Source organism: Siniperca chuatsi, linkage group LG23 (assembly GCF_020085105.1).
Source record: "Siniperca chuatsi isolate FFG_IHB_CAS linkage group LG23, ASM2008510v1, whole genome shotgun sequence".
Classification (NCBI taxonomy): Eukaryota; Metazoa; Chordata; class Actinopteri; order Centrarchiformes; family Sinipercidae; genus Siniperca; species Siniperca chuatsi.
In genome coordinates, this window is record NC_058064.1 from 2,049,155 (window position 1) to 2,075,000 (window position 25,846).

A 25,846-nucleotide genomic window follows, 5' to 3' on the forward strand; every position below is an offset into this window, starting at 1 on the left:
CATTCTACATTCAAATCTGTAGGTTAGTTTTTTTTAGCTCAAATATTAGCTTATGCCAGTCCCTGATTGTAGGTGGCATTATCAATCTATTTCAATAATATATTTTTCCAGGCAGCAAATGTAAGAATAACTAAACAGCCTTCTTTGGTGAAAGCCTTTTAATATGAGGACCGAGAAGCAAATACTACGGCATTGTGTAGAGATACCACTCATGTCTGTACGGTAAAAACGAAGCTAGAGCCGAGCAGCCCGTTAGCTTAGCTTAGCTTACTAGACTGGAAACAGCTAGCCTGGCTCTGTCCAAAATTTGAAAAAAATCCCTTCAGGAAGGATTCAGGAAGTCACTGCTTCCGGCCAAGAAGAAGTCTGGCACGTAACGCCCCCATAAAACCACAACCTGTCGTTTTTACACGTTTTTTATACGAATTTAACACACAAGATTCTTCATTAGTGAGCTTTAGAGGTGCTGGTAGGTGTATTTTGTTGCCTTTAAACAGAGCCAGGCTAGCTGTGTCCCCCTGTTTCCAGTCTTTTTGCTAAGCTAAGCTAACCGGCTGCTGGCTCTAGCTTCATAGTTACTGTACAGACGTGCGAGTGGCATCAATCTTCTCACCTAACTCTCGGCAAGAAAGCTGTTTCCAAAAATGTCAAACTTTTCCTTTTAAGGTTAGGATTTAAGGGTTAATGAGGGTCCTCACAAGTATAGTGATACAAACGTGTGTCTGTGTGTGGACTTCCAGTCAGACGACCGCCTGGTTTATGGCTTCATCTCACACACACACACACACACAGGTGTGTTATACGCCTGCGTCAGGTGTGTGAATTATCCTTTACCTTTTCCTGTTCAAAGCTCAAAGTTCAGCTGGCGGACAGAGACGATCCACAGTCGCCACAAACAACAAGAAGAAGAAGAAGAAGAAGAAGAAGTCATAACTGAAAGGAAACATTTCTCTGAACTGAAACCACAGAAGACGATTTGACAAATTTGGAGGAACTCTGTGTCCAATATCTGACCCTGAATCCAGCCTCACGGATGGACTGTACCTGAGGACGAGCAAGTCGGATAAACTCAGAGATCACCGCTGAGCGCCTGACTGGCGGCCATCTTGGAGAGACAGACAGGTGTGTTTGAACAAATATGTCTGCTGCTGTTTTTTCATCATCCTTGTTGCAGTTTAGGTTTGTTTGTTTTTTTAAAGTGAATTATGAAGTAAGACATCAGAAAACCTGGATGAAAACAGGAACATTTAATAAAAACGTATCGATATTTCAAACAATTTCACATGCGCTCACTTTGGTTTTTCAAAATAAGACTTGTCAAAAGCAAAAGTGCTTAATGATTGATTAGTACATAATCAGCATCTTAAATATTAATATACAGAACTCCAATTATTACTGTAAATCATCCTAAATATTAATAAAGAGAGCTCCAAACATGCTTTCTCTGGTTGATAACTTTCCTTTCTGAGTTGAATTTACATTTTAGGAGACAACAAAAATTTATATTAGAGAATAATAACGTGTTAAATGAGGCAGCAACTACAGTAATGTGTCGCACAGAGGGAATAGCCAGAGTTTTAGAAATACTGAAGTTATGGGTAATTTTTCGCGTTTGATTTATCTAGTTAACTTTTCAGTTGCTCGTTCTGTAAGTTTTATTTCCCGACATGAAGGTCTGAATTCTGTTTCCAAGTGTGGAGTCCTTTTTAGCGCCAGGTATCGAACCTCGCTACTTTCTCAACACCAAGTAAAATATGTCTGAGTATTTAAGTGTCAAAAGTTGGTATTAAATGCTTGCACACATTTTTTTTACTTCTTATCTTTGATCAAATATTTCTTGAATCAGGAAACGTTTCTAACTTTAGACCAAATTCCTTTATTTGATTATGAAATTTAATCAGAGGGGTCAAAGAAGCATGTTTATGTTCTCCAAAGCAAAGTGTCGTGAGGCGCCAATAGACTACAGCTCTTAATGAATCTATTTTTCGTTGGCCTAAAAGCAAAACTGGATTAGCAACCAGCCAAAGCAGGAAACTGCCCCAGACCCTCTGGGGGCCCACAGCTCATTTTTGCCCCGGGGTCCCTAGAGGTTAATCTGGCGCTGCCTAAAATTAAAGTATATCAAGTCTAAAGATACTGGAATCATTTTATAACATATCTACCATGCGTTTTCTTTTCCTCTGTACAAAAAAAATGTAGTATACAAACTCTCCCAAGTTGCTGAACCATCAAATTCCCAGAAAAAATAGAGGAAATCATCTGTAAGCAAGCGATCAAAAAGGTTGCCTTATTCATTAATAACAGTAAATACTGTAAGTGACGAAACCTTAAAATCCCTGTAATAACAATAAACTTTATTTGTATATCACTTTTACAGACAAAAGCAATGGAATCATAAAACGCAAGGTCCATAAAAATAATACTGAAAGTACATAAAGACATAAAATGGCAACAGCGGAGAGGATAAACCGAGAGGAGGCCGTTTTAAGAGAGATTAGTAAATGTTTGGACATTTTGGAACGTCCTGCATTTGATTGATTATTGGATTTATCAGTTAGTAGAAACCCTGTTGTCAAAAAAGAGAAAATAGACATTTTTGTATACATTATATTTGTATATTTTTGGTACAGGTGGGCAGGTACCAGACAGGTAACAGGCAGATATAAATCCAACATCAGAGAAACCAAAACCAACATAGCATCTGGGACGAACTGACAAAAAAACTTAAAGACTTAAATACACTTAGGTGAGGGAGACAGCGAGACACAGGTGAAAACACTCGAAGCAATCAACGACAGGAAGCAAAGCTAACAGACACAAGAGGGAGGGAGAGTATTACAAAATAAAACAGGAAATAACGGAACAAAAACCCCCCAAAACCATTCACATATACAGCTTCTTGACCTCTCCTGACACATCACTTCTGTTTTAGATTTTTTTTTTTATGCTGTTGTATAAGTGCGAACTAAACTAAACACATACAAGAAAGGCCGTTCATCTTATGCAACGGGATGCGATCAGAGTTATAGCCAGATTCAAATCTGTGGAAGAAGATCGGTTACTGAAGTAAAAGTAGTAACACCACAGTGTAGAAATACTACATTCAAAATTTTGCTTAAGTAAAAGTACAAAAAGTATCTGCATTAAAATATACTTAAAGTACCAAAAGTAAAAGTACTCACTATGCAGAATGGCACATTTCAGAATAATATATATTATTTTATTGTAATTATTGATGCATTAATGTGTTCATCACGTTAACGTTGCAGCTGCTGAAGGTGGAGCTCATTTTAAGTGCTTTATATACTGCTGGTTATCAATAAACATGAATCTTAATCTATAATAATACATCATAGTTAATTTGTTGATTATATTTTGTAGTAATAATCTTAATCTGTAAAGTAATTGAAGTCATCACGTAAATGTAGTGAAGTAAAGAGCACAATATTTCCCTCTGAGATGTGGCGGAGTAGAAGTATGAAGGAGCAGAAAATGGAAATACTCAAGTAAAGTACAAGTACCTCAAAATTGTACTTAAGTACTCGACTGTAGGACACTTTAAGTTTAAAAAAAAAAGGTCTCTCTTCCATTTGTCGTGAGGGGAAATAATTTATATTGTAGAGAGAAGTTGTGGGTTTTCTTCTATTTTATTGTTATTGTTTGTTGTTTTTGTTGTTGCTCTGAGTCTGCTTTAACTATTCTATGTTCGGTTATTTTAAAATTTACTTTAAAAGCTCTACATATTTATTTCTTTATTTATTCGTTCACTGTCAGTGTCTGTCCCCGGCCCTGCAGCAGCACCTCCAGCGGGGGCCCCAATCCCTCCCCGCTCCCCCGGCTGCAGCGCCCCCTGCTGGGCAGCATGGAGCCTGGAGCGGGCCGGCTGCCTCTCCAGGTGCTGGGAGAGAACGAGGCGCTGCAGCAGTTCTTCAGCGGTGAGCTTGTACCTGTCGTCAGTCTCATTACATCATGTCATCTCTGCTTATGTTGCATGCTTTGATTTGTCATAACTTTAAAATATGAGGGAAGAATAACGTATGTTCTGAGGCGGAAGAAGGACACTTGTAGACTTATTTGGTTATATTTTTAAAAAGGCCGCACAAGCAGAAGCACCGGCTTCTTAAGGAGCTTTAACGTTTTTTTAATGAGGCTCTAGTCGCCATTCGGACTTTCCAGGAGTCCTTCAGAAGGTAAAAGAGGTTCTAGTTGCCCTTGAAGACGTTATATGCTTCCTGAGGAGGATCCAAGAGTCACTAGGGGGGTTCATGTGGCCTTCAGGAGGTCACAATTAGTTCTTGAAGTGGTTCCAGGGTCCTTGAGGATTCTTAATTGGTCCTTCAGGTACAGGTAGTTCTTGTGGACCTTGGGGGGGGGGCTCCTTGAGAAGGTTATATTGGTCCTTGAAGAGGACAGTCCAGGGGTCCCTAAGTAGGTTCTAATCGAAGGTTTAAGTGGTCCTCCTTGGGGAGGTTTAAGTGATTCTAGTGGTCCTCGAGGAAGACATTCCAGGAGGCCTCAAGGAAGTTCAAAAGGTCCTAAAGGTAGTTCCAGTGGTCCCGGAGAAGGAGGTTCCACTAGTACTTGAAGAGGTTCAAGTGGTTATTACAGAGGTTCCAGGAATCCTAGAAGAGGCCCTACTGGTCCTTAAGAAGGGTTGAGAGGTTCTTCGGGAGATTCAAGTGGTCCTTGAAGTGGTTCCAAGGGTCGTAGAAGCAGATATATGGATCCTTGCAGAAGTTCAGGTTCCGTGGGTTCTTAAGGAGTTTTAAGCTTTCCTGGTGTGTTTCTGGTGGTGTTTGAGGACATTCAAGTTGTCCTTAAGGTAGTGCTAGTGGTCCTTGAGGAAAAGGTTCCAGAGGTTTTTGGGGAGGTTTAGTTGGTCCTTAACAAGGTTCAAGGGGTCCTTGAGGAAGTTATAGTTGTTCTTGAGGAGCATTCCTTTGAATTCATCCAGCTAATTCTACAATTGTTGACATGTGACCACTGTTTACTTACACACACACTCTTCTTTAGTGGTATTCACGCACATTTTACCTTTTTTCTCATCTATATATATTATCGACTTTATATGAATTATTACTTTTTAAATGTCTTGAAAACTCTCACCCTGATTGTAATAAATCTACACACATACAGTATGTTAATCTATTTCTTTCTCTTCCTCTGGTCATTACAGTCAAGAACTATTGATTACTGTGTGTGTGTGTGTGTGTGTGTGTGTGTGTGCACGCAGGTCAGGATGTGAGTGGTGTGATGGACAGCTCTGTCGCCGTGGATACGAGCATTCTGGAGCAGTACCTCAGCAATGACCTGGACCCCAGCAGCTTGTAAGATTCACACACACACACACACACACACACACACACACACACACACACACACTCTCACACACACACACACACACTAACACACACACTCTCACTCTCACACACACACACACACACTAACACACACACTCTCACTCTCACACACACACACACACTTATTATTTTATCAAGACGTAGTGAGAGTAGTGGTTGTGGCAACAGGACAAACCTCATTCCTGGACACACATACTGTTACATAACACACACACACGAACAGCGTTGACCTGGTTGGTTATCAGCTAAGTACAGAATACAGAAAGCTCTCTGCAGAACCAGGAGATCCAGGGCCGGCGCTAGACTTTTGGGGGCCCTAAGCAGGATTTGGTTTGGGTGCCCCCCATTCTAACGCGTTGCCACTTGGCACTGAATCAACTTGTATATTGTAAATATCAGTTAAAGCACACAAAATGTACAAATAAGCATGTAAAGACTAAAGTGGGACCCATTAGCAGCAACGCTATCTTTAAATAGTAAAACAGTATTTGTCTATTACCCCCTGACTCCATGAATGATCCTTCTCAGGGACTTTTGCTTGATCTGGTTTAAATTTGATGCATATTTTAATGCTCTCATTGGAAAGGGCTGAAGCTCACCTGTCTTCATGTGTAAGATGTAGAAAGGATATGACATGACCAAAAAGACATAATGCAAACTGCGGAAGAATAGCTGGACTTTGTGGACTTTCGTTCTTGTCTTGTTCATTAACTTTGTTTAACTTATCAGCCGCAGAAAATGTGATTTCTTTTTACCACAGAATCCTGGGGCTGCTTGTTTTGCAGGGGACTGTAAAATACTCACTTACAACACCTAAATTGTTCATTTTGCCCGTCTCTGAACTTATTGTTTTGTCACTATTTGTTGGCATAAATGGCAAAAAATCTAAATCAAACTAGACAAAATCTAGTCTTTGTTTAGGAAGTTAAATTTTTATTTCGCTATTGTCTCGTGGGCATTAAAACAAATCTTTTCTAGAGGCCCTAAGCAACTGCTTATATCGCTTAATGTGCAGGGCCGGCTCTGAGGAGCTCCAATTAAAACAACATACTGTGAAACACGCTTTATCAAAAACCACTTTCCAGAGCACAACATAAAATAAAAATAAAGTTTTCCATGAAATTGAAATTGACCATGGAAACCAGAGGCCAGAGCTTGGAGATGCCACACAACAGAAATTATTATAAAATCTCTCCACAAAACTGGGAGACATTAAAAAAACTTTGGAAACCGTAAAAAAAAAAACAAAGATCTTAATTAGTTAACTGAAGTAATCAATGAAACCAATTAGATCCAGTCTGTGAGCTTCCGGCTGAAGATCACTGGGGTTTCCAGATGTTTCACAACACTGTGATGTGTTAACCAGTCTCTGTGTTTCACGTATTTTGCTTGTTTGTGTGTTTTTTTTTTTTTCCCAGCATGCTTCCTGAGTCTCCTCCTGACTCGAGCTCGGAAGCCTGTTCACCTGCACAGATACCAGGTACCGTTCACAGCTTCAACCTCTGCGTTTACTGCGAGAAGAGTTTTAATTAAATAATAAATGTTTTTCTTTGAAAGTTGTCTGGACTTGAGCAGTCAAGCGTTGTTACTCTCCTGGACTGTAGATGATGCTGATAAAATAAGCGACATATACTGAATTACCAGAAGAATAGTTGTATTTATTGTCTTATTGTATTTTTAGTATTTAAAAGCCAATTGTCACATGCATGCTTGTAAACTCTTGTAATTTCCCCGAAACCCTAAAGTTGCCAGATTAGTTTCTTTAACTATATTCACACACCTGACAACCGAAACATTTTGTGCCCAGTAACACCGGGAAAGGGCACAGCAAAACGTTAGCTAGTGTGGCTAGCAAGCTAACCAGTAGCATGCTAGCCAGCCAAAGTAGCTTACCAAGGTAGCTGGCTTGCTACCAGTTGGCTAACTAAGTCGCTACCCAGTAAGTTAACACAGTTAATGTGTCGCATTTCTTTTGTGTAGCAGTTTATACTCCAACAGAGCGAGGTTATGTTAAATTAACACACATACACAGCTAACATGTTAGCTTCCTCGCCGGCTCTCTGTTCCCTTTAAAGGTCAGCGCTATCAACATGGTTTTACGATTTGTCAGTGGCTCAAATTCACATCAAAGTTTAAATACATACAGACATAACTTCAAGTTAAACTTTACATGAAAGCTTCTACAGATCGCGGCAACTTCTTTGAAATGAACTGATTTCTGTCCATAATTTTGCTATAAATACTGGTGTGACTGAGACTCTGGTTGAGTGTGTTTCGACTTAGAAAATTAGCTAATGGGGTGAAACTGTCTGCTAATATTTTGTACTTCCCTGATTGGCAGATTTCCACTACGAGCCGCCCTATTGGTCCAGGCAGCAGACCACACATGAAGTGTTCCAGCCAACACAACGGCCTGCCCCCTCTTCGACCTGTCGCTTTAAGAGTCGAGGCTCCGCCCCTGCCCACCACGAGATGCTGACCCACGATCAGCTCTGCAGTTTGGGCCTCACTAACACTTACATCAAGCCTGGGGCCTCACCTGCTCCACCTGCCCCCCTGCACCAGCACACACACCACTCACCTGAACACACACATTACCTGAGTCCAGAAAGCTGCTCACAGGTTTACACCCCTCCCCCACCTCCTTCGCCGCCGCTGCCCACCTCGAACAGCTACGCCACACTGTGCACAGGTCCAGGCCTGGTCCCAGATTTAGTCACGCCCCCTTCAACCTGTCTGCTGGGCTCCACCTCCACGCTGCACACCTGGTAAGCTAACCTTCAACATTGTCAGTTTTGTGACTTTTACTCTTTATTAAGTCGCTATTTTTTTCACAGTTTTTTCAAAGGAGATATTCGCACATCCAACTATCTCAGATGCAGGTGCGTTCGGTCTTGAGAAAAGAAGATCCCGCACACCGTTGTTGCTCAGCATCACAATTTATTGATCATACTAACGTTTCGGCCTTGGAGCTTTCATAAGTCATTCCAAGTTGTGTAATCATATGTACTACTTGTATCTTGAGTTTACCATAAGTAGGTTTATATAATCCCGAAACTCCTCAGAGCATGACCTGCCATGGTATCTCATCATTCAGTCCTTTGGGGGATAATGTTTACAAATTAAATATCCAGTGTACTTCTCTTCTATTGAGTATTTCATCGACGTTGCCACCTCTCTCTGGCAGTCACCTTTTCAATGTCCTGGAACGTAAATGATGAGATGTCATGTTTGAAGTCATTGCGCTCCGCTCGCAGTCACGCCTGGCTGAAGAATCATATTTATTTATACCTGACATAATGAGGTAAAAACTAGCTTTCAGATGAGCAAAGTTATCACAGATTTAACTGTGGTGATAAACAGACAAAATGGTGACTCGGTCAGTCAGTGATTGGCTGTTTGGTCTGAGCTAATCTGTCTGTCTCATCCTGCTTCAGCTCCCCAGACAGCAAAAAGAGGAGGAGATCTGAGTCTGAGGAACCATCGGCGGAAATTGAGGCCTCCTGCAGTGAAGGCGACGGGACTTGTGGCGGCAGTGTAGGGCACGGCGTCGGTGGTGGCGGACTGAGTGTGGGATCCTACCAGCTGCTGACTTGGGATCAGTACAGGCCGGAACAGTGGAGCACTTTGTACGACAGCAGCTACCAGACACTGTGAGTACAGAACCAGCTGAATCAGTGTTTTTGATTTTAAATCTGGCCAGTAGTTGTTGACATATCTTGCTCTGCACCAAACTGTTGGACAGACCAACTGATATCACCATCCTAACACCAAGCACCAAGGAGTTCAGTTTCCTGTTTCCTTTTCCAGGTCTCTTCCTGCCTACCACATCGACACAGATAAAGGCTTCATCTACTCTGCAGCTGACGAGGCCTTTGTCTGCCAAAAGAAGAACCACTTCCAGGTCACTGTTCACATTGGCGTGGCCGCAGAACCGCAGTACGTCAGAACGCCGAGTGGGCCACAGGAGGTCGACCACTTCCAGATAAAAGTGTTCGGGGTCAAGGTGCTTACAAGACTCTCCACCCAAATATAAGGAAGAAGTGTGCATTCCCTTCGTTACATAGACATTAATGAATTAAGATAAATTATGCTAATCTCACAATTCAGTTTGCCTTCAAGCTACAATGAACGGCATAACAATGCATCCAAAAAACTAATTATTCCCTACTAAACACAGAATCATTGAAGATCCATATCAGTTTCAGCCAGCGCAGAGATTGGTCCAGGACATGTTTAGCCAAGCTTAGCATAAACACTGGAAGCAGGGGGAAAGTGTTAGCCTAGCAGTTAGCATTGGAGCTATTTGCTGACCACAACAACCGCTGTGCGCAGTGACTGCACCCACATTTTCAAAAGTCCTGAACTCAGTGGGGGTGTCAGGCCGAAGTCTACTGTCAACAAAACCCAACTGACTCTGGGATGGATGACTTGCTGGTATCTTACAAGAAACAGAGTACAGTATCTTGCTGTAATTGATTTTCTCATCTCACATTGGGTAAGACATCTACAAGATGTCCACTTCGGTTGCCAGAGAATCTAAAAAAAGCTACTGAATATTGTGGAAAACACAACCAGCAGGGGGGCGTTCAGTATTTCCTCTGTGTGACACCTGTATGTTTCACTCCTCACAGCTGGAATCTCCAAGCCACCAGGTGACCATTGAGCAGTCTCAGCCCAACCGCAGCAAGAAGCCCTTCCACCCTGTCAGGTAAAAAACAGACGAAGCATCAGCTGTTTATAAGTTAACGTATCCTAGTTTAACACCATTTCAGACTGTCTGATCCACTCTGTGGGAGACAGTCCTGGATCTGTGCTGATACAACGTTTGGGGAAGCGGCTGTACGGCCACAAGGGGCAGCAATGAGCCTATTCTCACTGCGCTCAAAAACATACACAAACGTGCTCTCTGATACCATTCATCGCAGTCAGTGGTTCGGACTTTGATATGGTTCACTAGTAACTCTTGTTTTCAGTTGTCTCTAAGCAATGTATTTAAATAAGTTGTAAAAGCACAAACATTTAAATAAATATTTAAAAAAAACAATAAATTATGATCCTCCAGGGTCAGTCTTCCCAGCGGCAAAATCACCAAGGTAACACTCTGCCGAATGCACTTCAGCGAGACGACGGCCAACAACATGAGGAAGAAAGGCAAACCCAACCCAGACCAGAGGTGTGTGTGAGTGGGTATATGAATGAATGAATGAATGAATGAACACCAGTCAGAGCTACATGCTAATTGTGTGTTTGTTGGTAGATATTTTCAGATGGTGGTTGGTCTGTATGCTGCAGTGGGAAGGGAGGAGACTTTCCTCCTCACAGCTCTGGTTTCAGAGAGAATCATCGTCAGGGTAACAACACTGACATTAAACCAATAAACAATTAATCAATAAGGCAACAAGTGTGAACCACCGGCAGAGACACACAAATCTCTGTGTCTTATTTATGAAAGCGTCATCGATCTCCCGTCTGCAGGCTTCTAACCCCGGGCAGTTTGAGATGGACGGGGACGCCCTGTGGCAGCGCGGGGCGGTGCAGAATGCCGTGGTCTGTCAAGGCCGAGTGGGCATCAACACCGACTCCCCCGATGAGGCGTTAGTCGTCTGCGGGAACGCCAAGGTGATGGGCGCCGTCATGCAGCCGTCCGACCGCCGCGCCAAGAAAAACATACAGGAGGTGAGACAATGACACATCACATAAATACTTAATAAATGAGATAAAGAGCCCTCCGCAAACATCACAGGGAATTACTACATTTTTATGAAATATGACATTGGGCTAATTCAGATCACACGGCAAAGGTCATGTATTTAATGAGTGACGGGATTATTATTAACTACGTAACTACATTGATTGAGATACGTCGTCGTACATTCGCTTTGCACCACTTAACCACCTCCGCTAACCAATTTCCTCACAAAAACAACAATGTGATAGTTTGCTTCTACTGACTGTTTTTATTACTTCAAGCTCACATTATCTAATTGAATTGCACATGAATGTCTCTTACCAAGCAAGGGAAATAATGAGACTTATAATTGTTATTTAAATTTAAAGCCACAATGTGTAGAATTTGACCCCCTAGTGGTAGTTATTATTAGTTATTTCACTTACAACTGTAATTTCATGTAGGAACTATTTTCCGTCGACCAATAGTTCCTACAAGAAACCAATTGCTCTTTGGGGACAAATAAAAGTTGAAAGTTGAAACTGCTCACGACAAACCTGTGGATTATCTTGATTTCTGGAAAGAGGCGTCGCTGTTGAGTTTTTCAAATGTATTTTTTGGCGCTTTGAGCTCCACAAGCCGAGCGCCATATATTCCCATTACATTAAAGAAAATGCAGACGTCTCTACGGCCGATATCTCCAAAACTCGGCAGCTCGCACCAAAACAATCTAGATGGATAAACAGCTCTACAGGTGAGAGGAAACATGTGTGTTTTTGATTTTGGGGCGAACTGTCCCTTTAATCATCAAATTCCTGAAAATGTGCTCATCTGTTTGTTTGTCAGGTCGACTCTGAGCAGCAGTTGAAGAGAATCACTCAGATGAGAATCGTTGAGTTCGATTATAAACCAGAGTTTGCCTCTACCATGGGAATAGACCACACCCACCAGACAGGTAACTGACCACACCCACCAGACAGGTAACAATACTACCACGATATATATTATAATATTGAAACTAATTTATTTGTTATAGCAGGTGAGTGTGATGCTTTGAATATTGTGATTATTTTAAACATTTTAAAATGACACTATCACGTGATATTTCAGGTGTAATAGCTCAGGAGGTGAAGGAGCTGCTGCCGTCAGCGGTGAAGGAGGTCGGAGACGTCAGCTGTTCTGACGGAGAGAAGATTCATAACTTCCTGATGGTGGACAAGGTAATCTCCTCTCCCTCCTGCCTCCAGACTGTGCTGTGTTTATCTTTATTGGTTAATGTTGTTCAAATTTGTGACATTTGCTATTTGACTTCAACGAAAAGCAGAAATGACTTTAGGTTTTTCAGACGTCAAATGTTCTTAAAATAATCACATAACTGTTTGCATGCCAGACCGGATACCTTCAAGCCCCTCAAGGATAATTTATGATTTGTAATATTGGGCTATATAAATAAAATTGACAACATCTGTCAACATTATAATGTGATGTGACCATCTTATCAAATTCCAATCTTTCTGCTAGTTAACCACAAGCTGGTTAGCTTTCCAAAGCTGTAACTAATGACTGTTTTCATGATTGTTTCATCTGTCTATTATCTTTTTCAATGAATCAATCAATTCTTTAGTCTATAAAAGAGCACAAGACGGTGTCTTCAAATGTGTTATTTTGTCCGACCAACAGTCCAAAACCCCAAAATGTTTAATGTGCAATGATGTGAAACAGAGAAAATCCGCAAATCTTCACATTTGAGAAGCTGAAAGCAAAAGATTTTTTGCAAGATTAATGACTTTTACACTGATTGTCAAAATTGTTGCCCATTAAATTTCTGTCGGTCAACCAGTCGTTTAATTGCATAATCATTTCAGCTATAGTTCTTAAAGTGTTTTCTTATGAACGGTTTATTTCATCAGAGTGAAAATCGAAACATTTCGGTGCTTTCTGTCCATCCATCCACAGCTACAGCTCCCATAAACCAAACCAAACCTTATGGGATTTGATGTTGAATATGAACAATATCATCATTGTTATATCTCTGTTCCAGCAGGAGAGAATCTCACTGGAGACAGAAATAAAATTGTTCTTTGTATAGTTAACAAAGAATTTGTGTGGAATCTGTATTTCCTCTGATTCCCTCCTCCTCTTCCTCCCCCCAGGAGCAGATCTTCATGGAGAACGTGGGGGCGGTGCAGCAGCTGTCGAAGCTCACCGACAATCTGGACACTCGAATCAAAGAGCTGGAGGTCTGGAACCACCGACTGGCCAAGCTGAAGAGCCTGACAGGGAGCCTGACAGGGAGCCTGACAGGGAGCCTGCGCTCCACTGGGTACCATTTATTTATTTATTTATTTATTTATTTATTCATTCATTGTAGATATCACCATTTACAGGGGTGGACAAAAGGTCATTCATGTTCAGCAAATGATGGCTACATATCTTTTACTTTGGCTCTTTAAACCAACTGCAAACAAGCATCCACCAGGGAAAAAATAAATAAATAAATAATAAATTTGATTTTAAGTGTCTTTCATGTAACTCAAAGACAATTAACATACAGACAACAAGCAAAAAAACTACATTAACAATGTTAGCAGCGTTTAGCTGGCTATAGCTAGCTATGTATCTGTAAATGTGAGATCTGAGATTAGATGCTGAATAGTCTGGTCCTTTTTACTTCAATACCACAGCTGACTTTCAGTCTTTAAACTTTGTTTCAGGGCTTGTAAGCTACAGTCTGCAAATATCTCCTTAAAAAATCTAAAAACATTTTAATAATATTGTAATATGACTACATAGTATTACAATTACATTATTATTACAATATTGATCATTTGACATTTGTAAATATATTGTTAGGCCTAAATAATTTAGCAACTATACAACATTTCCACTTTTTTCCTTCATTATAACTCCTTGTATTTCTTTATGAATCTTCAGACATTTTTTCTTCCTTTAAGTAATAAAAAATACAATAAATGCAAAAATCAGTTTTACATGAGTATTTTTTTACTGCTTAAGGGATTTAATAAGTTTGATTGGACTTCGTGGAACAGTTAGCTTTATATTTAAAGTTTTCATATACAGCACAAATAACGTAAATCATTGAATCAAGTACCATTGCAGACTTCCTCGAACTCAAGAATAATTAGTTTAAAATGATGCGTTTGTTCTTTCTCAGGAACAGTGAAAAAAGCAGTAATAATCTCTGTGTGAGTGCATTTCAGGTCAAACTGTACGATACGTAACACCATGCGAAAGGACAGATAAAGTGTGTGTGTGTGTGTGTGTGTCTATTGCATAATAGCGGCATTACAGTGTTATCAGTGCATCAGTGCAAATCACAGTTCAAGGACAACCAAGTCTCTGAAGGCTACTGTGCGTTTGTGTGTGAATGAAGAACAACAGCCTTATTAGAAAGGGTGAAGTTGTGAGGTGGCCAGTTGTTGTGCTGTGGTTTTGCCCCGTCTGTGGCTTGTTGAAAGGTATTGTGGGAAATGTAGGCAACGACTAACTGAAGCAGAACTCCACGAGGCAGGTTGAAGGACAGTAGGTTAACAAACGTTAACAAAACACAGCTGAGTTGTGTTCAAGGTCACAGACAGTTTTCTTTTTAAAAGTGTTGATACATTATTGTTTTCTTATCTATTAATTATTGGTTAAAGCTCTTCACAAAACATTTTTAAAACATTATTTTTAAATTGTTGTCATGTAGGAATAACATTAATGATTCATATTCTATCATGTTGGAGCCTCATGTGTCTGTAACAGTAAATGAGCTCATTGGCTCCCTGCATTGATGCTATTATAGCTTTATGCACAGTTTCCCTTATATGACTGGATTGTTTGTTTTGTTCAGCACATGTTTTAGCGAAATCTGTGCTGCTGATTATTTGTCTCCTCATTTGCTGGACTGTTTGTTTGACTTCTCTGCCTTTTTGTTATGTTCTTTTGTTTTGTGTTTGTAAATTCATATGACCAGCTGTGTTGCAGTGCAAGTAATTGTTGTTAATTTCTACTGTGTTCATCAGAGATTTCAGAATAAGAGCTGGAATTCTTGTATTTTCTCCAACAGGAAACCCATGAAACACAGCAGTGCGTCGACGCCACCGAGTCCTGATGCATGCAAGACTGGGAAAGTTCAGAAGGAAGGCTGGAGTCAGAAGTACAGCCACTGTCTGCAGCACAAAGTCTTCCAGGCCAGCGTCTTCACCCTACTGGCCACTATGGCTTTCTGGTGAGGCATGATGTCACTTCCTGTTTTTGCTACATAGAAATAATAAAAATATAAATATTGATTTAAAACAATTATGGTGTGTGTGTGTGTGTGTATGTATGTATGTATGTGCAGCATCATCTCTATCACCGCTCTCTACTTGCTAAATTTGAAGGAGGAAGACTTTACAGGCTTTCCCGGCAACAGGTAAACAACCAAGCCTTTTTATTGTAATAGGAAAAAACATTTATAACCACTTAGTAAAAGCCTGGCAATAAACCAAATAACACCTAGCAACCATTGAATATCCTCTTGCAAAAACCTAGTAACAACCATTAATAGTGTCATAGCAACCCCCAGAGTAACACCTTAGCAACCACTACCAGTGGACCAACCCAGTAACCCTACCATTAGTATTCCTTTTGTAACCTCAGGGTAACATGTTAGTAACCACACACAATGCCCTAGAAACCGACTGGTAACATCCTTGTAACCATTGATAGTCACCTGGCAACCACTTAGTATCACCCTTCCATTAGTATTCCCTTTGTAAACACTGTCAGTTGCCTAGTGACCACTCAATTACACCCTACCATTAAAATCTCTTTGGTAACCTCAGAGTAATACTCTAGTAACCACATGCAGCCACCTAACAACCATCTAGTAACACGATAGTAGATACCTAGTAACATTATAGTAACCACTGACAGTCACCTGGCAACTGCATAGAAACACCCTACCATTAATATTACCTTTGTAACCTCTGACAGTTACCTAGAAAGCACATAGTAACACCCTACCATTAATATTACCTTTGTAACCTCTGACAGTTACCTAGAAACCACCTAATAACACCCTACCATTAATATTACCTTTGTAACCTCTGACAGTTACCTAGAAACCACCTAATAACACCCTACCATTAATATTACCTTTGTAACCTCTGACAGTTACCTAGAAACCACCTAGTAACACCCTACCATTAGTATTCCCTTTGTAACCTCTGACAGTTACCTAGAAACCACCTAGTAACACCCTACCATTTAATCTTACCTTTGGAACCACTTACAGTCACCTGGCAACAGTTAACAACCTACCGTTTGAATTCCCTTTGTAACCTCAGAGTAACACTCTAGTTACCACATACGGTCCCCTAACAACCACCTAGTAACACCCTAGAACCTACCTAGTGACGTCCTAGTAACCATTGGGAGTCACCTGGTACCTGGACCCACCCAGTAACATCCTACCATTAGTATTCTTTTAGTAACCTCAGATTAACAACATGGAGTCCTTTAACAACTACCTAGTAACATTCTAGTAGTTTCTTAGCAACCACATAGTAACACAACAACAAACATTGCTCCATTCTGGACTTTCAGATGGTTGTTTGTGCTTATTGTTGTTTTCTTGTCTGTTAGTAACAGCAGCGTGGTTCCTGTGCAGACCACAGCCTGGAGCAGCACAGGTAACCTACAACCTCACAACCCTGACTGTTTACGTTCACATAGTTACACAGAGGATGTTCCACTCATGTTCATGTTTACACGCCAATAATAATAATGATTATTCATTATCCTGTTTAGAGTAATATCAGATAACCACTGAGCGTGTAAAATAGCAACTGCTTAATCAATGAATTGACTGATTTATTCATTAATTCATTCATTAACACACTGGCTTCTGCTAACTTGTGTTATTATCAAATATTGATCTAGCAGGGATGTCGTATTACAGAAGAAGATTAGAACGAGAATTACTTAAATGCTGAGATTAATCTCATAAAGTTGATGAGTGCGCATGCGCCAGCCCGCATGCTGCCCGTTGCCGTAGCTCCGTCTGGTCGTCTTACTTTTTCCAACTTTTACTTTCCTTTTTCTTCTTAAACTTGAGTAACTTGTGTATAAGTATAGTTTAAACTACGCTCTTTACGAAAATGAGGGTAGAAAGTGTTTTAAATTAGTTTTTCCTATTTATGGATATTGATATTATATACCTCCATTATTGCTGTGCAATATGTTAATAATCTTAATAATCTCAATAAGCTACGCTTATATCGATATATTGTTTTTATAGTGTGTTATATTTTTTGCTAGTACTTTCTCCTGTTTGCACTGACGTAAAGGCGAGCTGCTGTAACAAAGGGTTTCCCTTCGGGGATCAATAAAGTATTTCTGATTCTGATTCTGAAGTTGGAGAATTGAAATAAGTTTTTTTTTTCACATGATCTAAATCCTTCTATATATTAGCAGCAATGCTAACTGTGGGGGGGGGTGGTGGAAGATAAATAAAAGGTTTAAACAGCTTATTTTTATAACGGTAACTCCCACTTCTCTCTACCAGTTACACCGACCAGTCCACCTGGCCCCTGGCCCCCAGATGTGGACTTCTGTGACCTGCTGTACTGCGATCAGGTGTACTGCTGCACTCCACCAGCAGGGGGCAGCACTGACTCCAACATCACCTCAACTGAATCACCTGGAGCAGACGAGTCTGATCTGACAGGTAACAACAGCTCACTGTCCAATGCTTGTTGATATTAACATAACATGAATACAAACAGAAATGCAAAAGGAAAGAAAGACAGTCACATATAAACAGATTGATGCATGCATACTGTATACTTTATACTGTAAATTCATGATATATCACACATGAAGACACAGTCAGGCCTCACTGGGTGGATATTACTTACAGTACTGAATGAAGTATGTGACACTGACTTGTGGTTTAACAGGTTGGTGTGTTTTTGCTCTACAGAAAAAAGAAAAGAAAAACTTTATCACAAGCTGAAAAGTGCCAGAGACTGTGAGTGTTCACTTAATTTTTTTAAACCTGCACAGACACACACAGTGACGCTTTCACACATCATTAAGTTGAATGGATGTTAAGAGGACAGTAACTAAGAGATGAGGGAATAACAGAATTTGATTGATTGATTCATCAGAGCGACCTGAAGGTGGACGTAGATGGCTGTAGACTTCTGTAGTTGTCTGTAACTTTCTCTGCGTTGTTAGAGGCAGGGCCATAGGATGCATAGGATAAGAAAATATCTTAACTACTAACCAGATAGCCATATAGACATGAAATGTACTAACCTTACTAAATAGGTTTAGTTTGTCACCTTTCTTTAAACATAATGCATATAAGTCCATGTGAACATGTCTTAGTGTAAAGGAAGGCACTGCAGCAGAGTACATATGATTTACAGGCTACTAACGTGTATTCAGTAACAAATTAAAGGAACAGAGCAAAGGACTTGTGATTCACAACATGCCCATGCTTGTTAACAAGATTTACACCTTGCAGTGGCTTTTTTCATTAATCTAGTCCATGTGATGTCTTATCCACTGAGTGATGGTTCACCTGAATTTAAATACCCGGTGAATACAAGATGATCACGTGATATTTTGAGGCTTTAAAACACAAGAAAGGTCAAAATTAAACAGATAGAAATTTAAATTTAGAGCACATGCAACCCACACACAATCTCTTGGGGCCACTAGTGGCGCTTTAGTCTTGTTAGACTTTAAATAAACACAAATTAAACGCTGGACAAGTCACGTTGGAGTGAGGACGGAGACTGAGCTGACAAAAAAAAAATGTTTTGATAAAACATTTTTATACTGATATATCTCTATTATTCTCTCTCTCTACATCAGGGACGAACACCACCATCCAGTCTTTCATGATCAAAGAGAACCAGCAGGTGATTGACAGCAAATACTGCCTAAAAGACAAATATGGGTAAGTGAAGAAATACACACTATATTATCTGCATGCTACAAAGAGCCTTTTTTATTGTGAACGCACATTTAACAGCTTCTGTTAAAGCCATACTAACTGAGAGAATAGCACTGAATTTCTGAAGGCTTGTTGAAGAACCAGTTTAAAGCTCAGAGCCAGTCAGAGTGGACTTTGACCCATGTCCTAACTTAATGATGAAGCACTAGTGTTACATCCTGTCCAAGACACTATACTGTATACAGTACGTCAGTCAGACGCAGTCTTTATTTAAGTAAAAGTACTAATACCACACTGTTAAAATAATTTTGTAGCTAGTAGCTAATTTAGTAACACTAAGTCACACATTTAGTCCCATAGCTTCCTGTAATTACCTAGAAAGAAGCTGAAAATGTAATTTGGTTCAAATTATGAGGAAAATGGACACAGTGTTTGAATTGGTACACATCCAATTAATTAATTCCAATGAACTGCTAGTGTAATCTAGATTTTGGTTTTTACTTCATGGAAATTCTCCTGCAAATCAATAACTAACTAACTAACTAAACACAAATAACTGCCTCAGATTCATCGTCTACTTTCCTTATAATGTTTACTAAATTACGTAGATCTTTCCAGGAAATCCCTATAAAACTATAAGGAAATAACAGGACCTGTAAAATAAAGTGTTACCGCTAATTTGAACTACTTTCTATACTGTTGGTTAATTTAATCTGTAGCAATGCATTATATCCTCATCATGTTTTGCATGAAAATCTTGGTAAAGTAACGAGTAACACAGTCTTTCCCTCTGAAATGTAGTGGAGTAGAAGTAACAGTAACAGCACAAAATAGAAATACTCAATTGAAGTACAAGTACCTCAAAACTGTACTAAGTACAGTACTTGAGTAAAAGTGACTGTCATTAGGTGTCTCAGTCAGTGAACAGCTTGTGTAAATGTGTGTTTCCTGTGTTTCCTTCAGACCAGGTAGATACGTCTACAGAGTTCCCATCAGCCAGTTTGTCCCAGTCAACATGAGAGTCACGCTGCTCATGAAGTAAGTACCGACCGACTGTAAAAACCAAAACACCATCTGGTCTAAAACACGTAACAGTAAACGAACATTTCTTCCCACATGTTTTTTTATTTCTGTGTAGTTCGACGCAGCTGCTGGTGGTTCATCTGTGTAGCTTCGATGAGTCAGAGGCCTGCTCTGCTCTGCTGGACAAAAACACCGTCACTGGGAGCAGATACCCATCAAACACACAGGTAAATATCATAGATTCACATGACCAGCTGATTGATTGATTGATTGATTGATTGATTGATTGATTGATTACATTCTGAGCTATCGACGCTGTTTCTCCTAATAGTCGCTATGTTGTGCAAAGTGTCAGTGTATACTTATTTTCTGCTGTTTCTGGTTGATGACTATTATGAACCGTCAGATTCTTTGGATTGATTCATCCTGATCTCATTCAAATTATTTTGTTAATTTTAAATATTAAGAACATTTACTCAAGCACTGTACTTAAGTAAAATTTTGAGGTACTTGTACTTTACTTGAGTATTTCCATTTTATGCTACTTTATACTTCTGCTCCACTACACGGGTCTGACAGCTTTAGTTTCTTTGCAGATTCAGATTATTAATACAAAATATAATCAACTAAGAAACTATGAAGTATTATTGTGTATAAAGATAAGACTTTATGGATGCCTTGCCATTCACAAGCTACCCGACAGCATATATAGTAAAAAATAACCTTTACCAGCAGCAACATTAAAGTATTTTATAAGATTATCATATGCATTTTATTTAAAATATTAATCTGAAAAGTAACTAGTAACTATAGCTGTCATATAAAAGTAAAAACTATAATATTTCCCTCTGAGATGTAGCGGAGTAGAAGTATAAAGTAGCAGAAAATGGAAATACTCAAGTAAAGTACCTCAAAAGTGTAATTAAGTACAGTACTTGAGTAAATGTACTTAGTTACGTTCCACCACTGGATTTTAATACACACCTCTGTGTTTTATGAACAACTGATGGAAGATGGAGATTTCTGGACTGAAAAAAAGATGTACATTTAATTAATCTCCAATTCCTCGAGCTGTGAATTCATAGATGTAAATTGGACATCCGTGCTTGATAGCTTAATGGAAAACCATACATGCACATGCTTGGTTAAACTTGTGTGTATGTGTGTGTGTGTGTTGGTATTGGGGTCACTGAGGTTCCAGTCCGCTAACTCAGTTACCATTACAGTTAATAATGCAGGAAGTGTGGGGAAACACTGATGAATAATGGATGTCTGTCAGGGTTTCCCATCAGGATGACAGCGTGCTAATCACAGCCACGCTCACGCTAATCCAGGACACGGACACCAATCACACGGTGACACACGTTACCGTACCATACAGGACGTACATAAGAAAGCATAGTAGAAAACACTTAATAGGTGTTTTAGGCTAATTTGATTTTTTCGTTTCCATTAAACTTCATGATAAGTTTGTCTGTCCTAGTTTCTGCTAAATATCTGGATTGTAGTTTTGTTTTACAAATATTTTCCCGAGGACGGAGCTGGTCAGAAAGCAGAGGCAACCACGCACGGAAACAATAAATGTCTTTGGTTTTACTCTTTGTTTTATTTGCAAAGTTAAAGCTACGTACGTGTCAGAGCTGTAACAGGAAGCCGATAAATCGATTAGTCAATCGACAGAAAATACTCTGCAACTCTTTTGATAATCCATTTATCATGCAAGTAATGTTTCAAGTAAAACTTCCAAATATTCCCCAGTTCTGTCTTCTTAAATGTGGTCATTTGCTAATTTTCTCTGTCTTATGTGAAGGTAAACTGAATATTTTTAGGGTTTGGAGTATTGGACAAAAAACAATTTTCTGACATTTTATAGACCAAACGATTAATCGAAACAATAATGAGCAGATTAATTGATCGTGAAAATAATCATTATTTGCAGCCCTACAATGTTTTATGACATTCATTCAGAGTTAGCTTCGAATTGAAACGGCGTTTCAATCCAAAGAGGAGTTAAACGAGGTTGTGCCTGTGTGACATATTGTTTTATTGGAAATTGAGCCTTTTGTTGAATAAACCCAGAACTGATTGCTGTGGTTTGGTCTCTCTGTCTGTCTCTGCAGGGAGAACATGAATGGCCTCTTCACGTGGCTCGTCTTCATCACAGCTCGTATCACTTTCGCTCCACAGTGGCTGTAAGAAACAGGTTTTTCTCTCTCCCGTCTTCTCCTGCTATAAAGAAGGGTTATGGCATACCACACCCATATTTATTATTTTCTAATTAGTAACAAATCTCATGTGCAGACTCAAACCAGCAGCGAACGTATCTGCTAACAGGTGTGTGTGTGTGTGTGTGTGTGAATCACAGCCTGATGGATCTTCTTCCTCCATCGTTGTCCAGAAACTATTAAAACACATCAGTGAGCCGCTCTGTTGCACTGGGTGACATGTTCCTTCATCACCACGAACACACACACACTGTAGTTTATTCTGACTCACACACACACACCGTCCTGCTGCCCCAAACACTCACTGCAGCACCACATGTGGATTCATCCGCCGCTGGAAATAGTCCCCAACAGATGCACCGTTTCCTCCTGTTTGTCTGATAAAAACTACAGCGAGCAGCTGTTTGAGGAAACTACTGAGCCTTTTTAAACAGGAAACTATAGATCTGTGAGGTGTTTTTAAAGATTTACGTCTTCAGCAGGAACCAATGGGCTCGGAGCTGAGAGCCGCAGACAGGAAGTCAGAGAGTACTGAGAGACGGACTAATATGTTGTTGGTTTGGGTCTTTTCACAGGATTTGTTGACAATAAGAAAAATATAAAATAACACTAGCTTTATACTTTAAACTTAAACCGTCCAGTTTGCTGGGCCACTCAAATTGTTTAAAATTGCTCTTAACATATGATTAGCTAGTGAAGACAAGCTGTCAGAGTTTGTAAGCTGCATTTGGAAACAAATCTACTTTTTCTACTTTAATCTACTGCAGATTGTTCACTTTTACTGAATAGGTCTACAGACACACAACTGTCTTTATTTTGTAGTATTTACTATATTAATATTAGTAATGTAAGTGCTTACATGTCTCTCTCCTCAGGGTCAAGCAGACTGCAGTACTGACCATCACTACGCAGAGGCGCTCTTCACTGACTACTATTTCCACTTCTACAGACGCTGCACACACTCATAGACACACATTTAAAGACAAATAACAAAAATGTATTAAATGCAAATATATTAAATATTTGCCACACAAAGATGCCAATCAGAGTAAAAGAAGTAGACTGCTTTTATGTTTTTTGTTTGTTTTTTTAAAGCTGCAAATGCATTTTTATTGTTATATAAGTCACTTTTACTGATAGATTGTACATCGTAATTGCAAAAATGCAAATGGAAGTTCCTCAGATCAGATACACAATATCTCCTTTTATGTTCTTCTATTTACTGTCTTTTATTCTCGTGTATTTCCTGCTTTGTGAGGAAGTGTTCAGCTTGTAGAGACGCAGACCAACAAAGATTGAACCGATGGAAAAGATGAGCCCACAATTCAGCTCACATAATTCACTTCGTTAACATCCAGCCCTCAAATAATTTACTTTTAATCGAATATCAGTGGTCAGACATGCAATTTACTATGACACTGATGTACAGAAATCATTTAATGAAATTCAGACATTATTTTTCAGGAATTTTCGTGGGTGTCGCAAGATAAATCTGGTTGGGGTGGGGGGGTAAGGTGATATCAAGATAGGAAAGAAGAAGGAAAAAAACATTTCTGCTATGCAAATTATGTTTATTTTTCTGGCTTTTCTCAAATATTTGCTTTTTTCTTGTGAAATACTGTAGTTTTACCTTTTTAGGCCTGTAAAAACTGAAAATGAAATATCAGGGTTTGGTTGAACAGTTCATGAGTCATAAGGTAGACCTTTTGCAACCTGTGACGAGGCGTTGCTCGGCTATAAAGGGTCAAAAGCCAGAAAGGTTGTGAACCAATGCCTTAGAGCATACTTTAACTTAACTAATACGTTTGAAACGTGACTAGAATTAAGTAGTTTGCTGTTTTGGTTGGTCTTAGTTTTTAGATGTTATGATAAAGTTTATTATGATAAAGTGTATTTGCAGTAAAATACTGCTCTCATGAACAGGAATACACCTGTGTGGAAGAAACTTTGGGATTAGTTTCAAAATTCCAAGAAAAAGGTTAGATTTTAGAGAATTACAAGACTTCTCAGAATTAAGTCTGAAATTTGATCTCAGAAATTTGGTGTTCACACTCCAACTGGTGTCCTTTATTTCTAATTTAGTTTTAAACAACAAAACTCTCTGTGTTTTTCTAAATTCTGAAATTGAAAAAAACATGTCCTTTAGTCTGAGAAAACAAGAGAGGTGTGTAACTAGTCTGACTGAAAAGTTACTCATTAAAAAAAGTCAGTCGTTTCTGAGTGTGAATCTGTTCAAATTCATCTTTTCTATGAGCTAAACTGAACATGACTGACACCTGACGGCTCTGTTAAATGAAAAATAATAAACAGTGAGGTAGAAAAAGTTGAATAAAGTAGTTTAAAAATCGCATTGCATCTGTTTTGACCTAAAATATTTACATTTTGACATTTTTACAGTGTGAGGATCCGGGGGAGGGGGGGTTCATAATGGAAGGCCAACATGTCGTCAGTTAACCTTATGGAGACTTTCATTGATAAAATTAATTCCCGAGCCTCTTTCTGTACTTGATCTTAACGTAAATCTAATTCTAACCTTAACCCTGGAGTCTTAACCCCAAAGTAAACACTCAAAACTTGTGAGGACAGACGTTTTGGTCCCCAGAATGCAGGTGAGTCCCCACAGTGCTGTGGTATGTCCGGTTGGGCTCACCACACTGTAAAAAAAAAAAGGTGAATATTATGTATATTTGGGTTTTATTGTACCTGTGTTTACTCTTTAGAATATGGGCAGTGGTGGAGGAAGTATTCAGATCCTTTACTTAAGTACTAACACCAGACCGTAAAAATACTCTGTTACGAGTAAAAATCCTGCATTGAAAATGTTACTTACTAAAAGTATGTAAGTATAATCAGGAAAATGTACTGAAAGTCAGTTTAAAACATTATTAAACATTACAATGGATCTTTTGCTGAAACATGATGCTGCAGTTAACTTCCTGGTTGAATGCTTTCTGATTGGACACATTACTAAAGGCTTTACTAGCTAAGACATCTCTTACGTTTGCAACCCAATTTCACTCTCTAGTTTGAACAGTGGTGGCATGTAACTAAGTACATTTACTCAACTAATGTACAAATTCAAGGTACTTGTACTTTACTTGAGTATTTCCATTATATACACCTTACTACTTCTACTCCGCTACATCTCAGAGGGAAATATTGGACTTTTTACTTCACTACATTTGTCTGACGGCTTCAGTTACTTTACAGACCACAGTTCTTCATCCCCTTCCTGTCCGGTGAAAACCTCGTATCTCCAGGTGTTTGTGACGAGCTGAAGGATGAAGAGTTTCCTTCATGTGCTGAGGAAACTCTCCTCCTCCTGAAGCTGAATAAACTCTTTAACCCCCCCTCGGATCAGCTGGGAAACGCATCGTCACAGAGCTGAAAACAGGCTGTTTCTCTGAGCTCAGGGAGACTTTTTAGAGATACGTGGTTCTCACAGGACAGCGACGCTGCAAACACGTGATGATCTTATAGACCATGATGCATTGCTGCAGGTTAAACTACCCAACAGTATATAAAGCAGGTAAAATGAGCTCGACCTTAAACATCTGCAGCAGTAAAATGCAACACACACATGAATGCAGCAGGAATATGAATCCAGAAACAT

The 25,846-nt window shown here is 39.5% G+C and overlaps 1 protein-coding gene across 2 annotated transcripts; it reads left to right on the forward strand.

Annotated features, from left to right (window-relative positions):
* Positions 1–837: 837 nt before the first annotated feature.
* Positions 838–24,581, forward strand: LOC122870952 (myelin regulatory factor-like protein). 2 transcript variants are annotated; one of them, XM_044185393.1, is made up of 24 exons: positions 838–1,122; positions 3,775–3,935; positions 5,234–5,327; positions 6,779–6,840; positions 7,702–8,128; positions 8,798–9,013; positions 9,171–9,366; positions 9,995–10,071; positions 10,426–10,536; positions 10,621–10,714; positions 10,839–11,039; positions 11,878–11,986; positions 12,142–12,251; positions 13,185–13,354; positions 15,101–15,262; positions 15,377–15,448; positions 16,663–16,709; positions 17,585–17,746; positions 18,002–18,049; positions 18,904–18,988; positions 19,949–20,023; positions 20,124–20,235; positions 22,129–22,211; positions 23,109–24,581. In XM_044185393.1, the coding sequence occupies exons 2-24, from the start codon at positions 3,863–3,865 to the stop codon at positions 23,221–23,223; spliced, it is 2,901 nt and encodes a 966-aa protein (XP_044041328.1). In that variant the 5' UTR covers positions 838–1,122; positions 3,775–3,862; the 3' UTR covers positions 23,224–24,581. The 2 variants fall into 2 exon arrangements, with proteins under 2 accessions (XP_044041328.1, XP_044041329.1); XM_044185394.1 differs by having other exon boundaries at positions 851–1,122; positions 22,129–22,200.
* Positions 24,582–25,846: the final 1,265 nt, after the last annotated feature.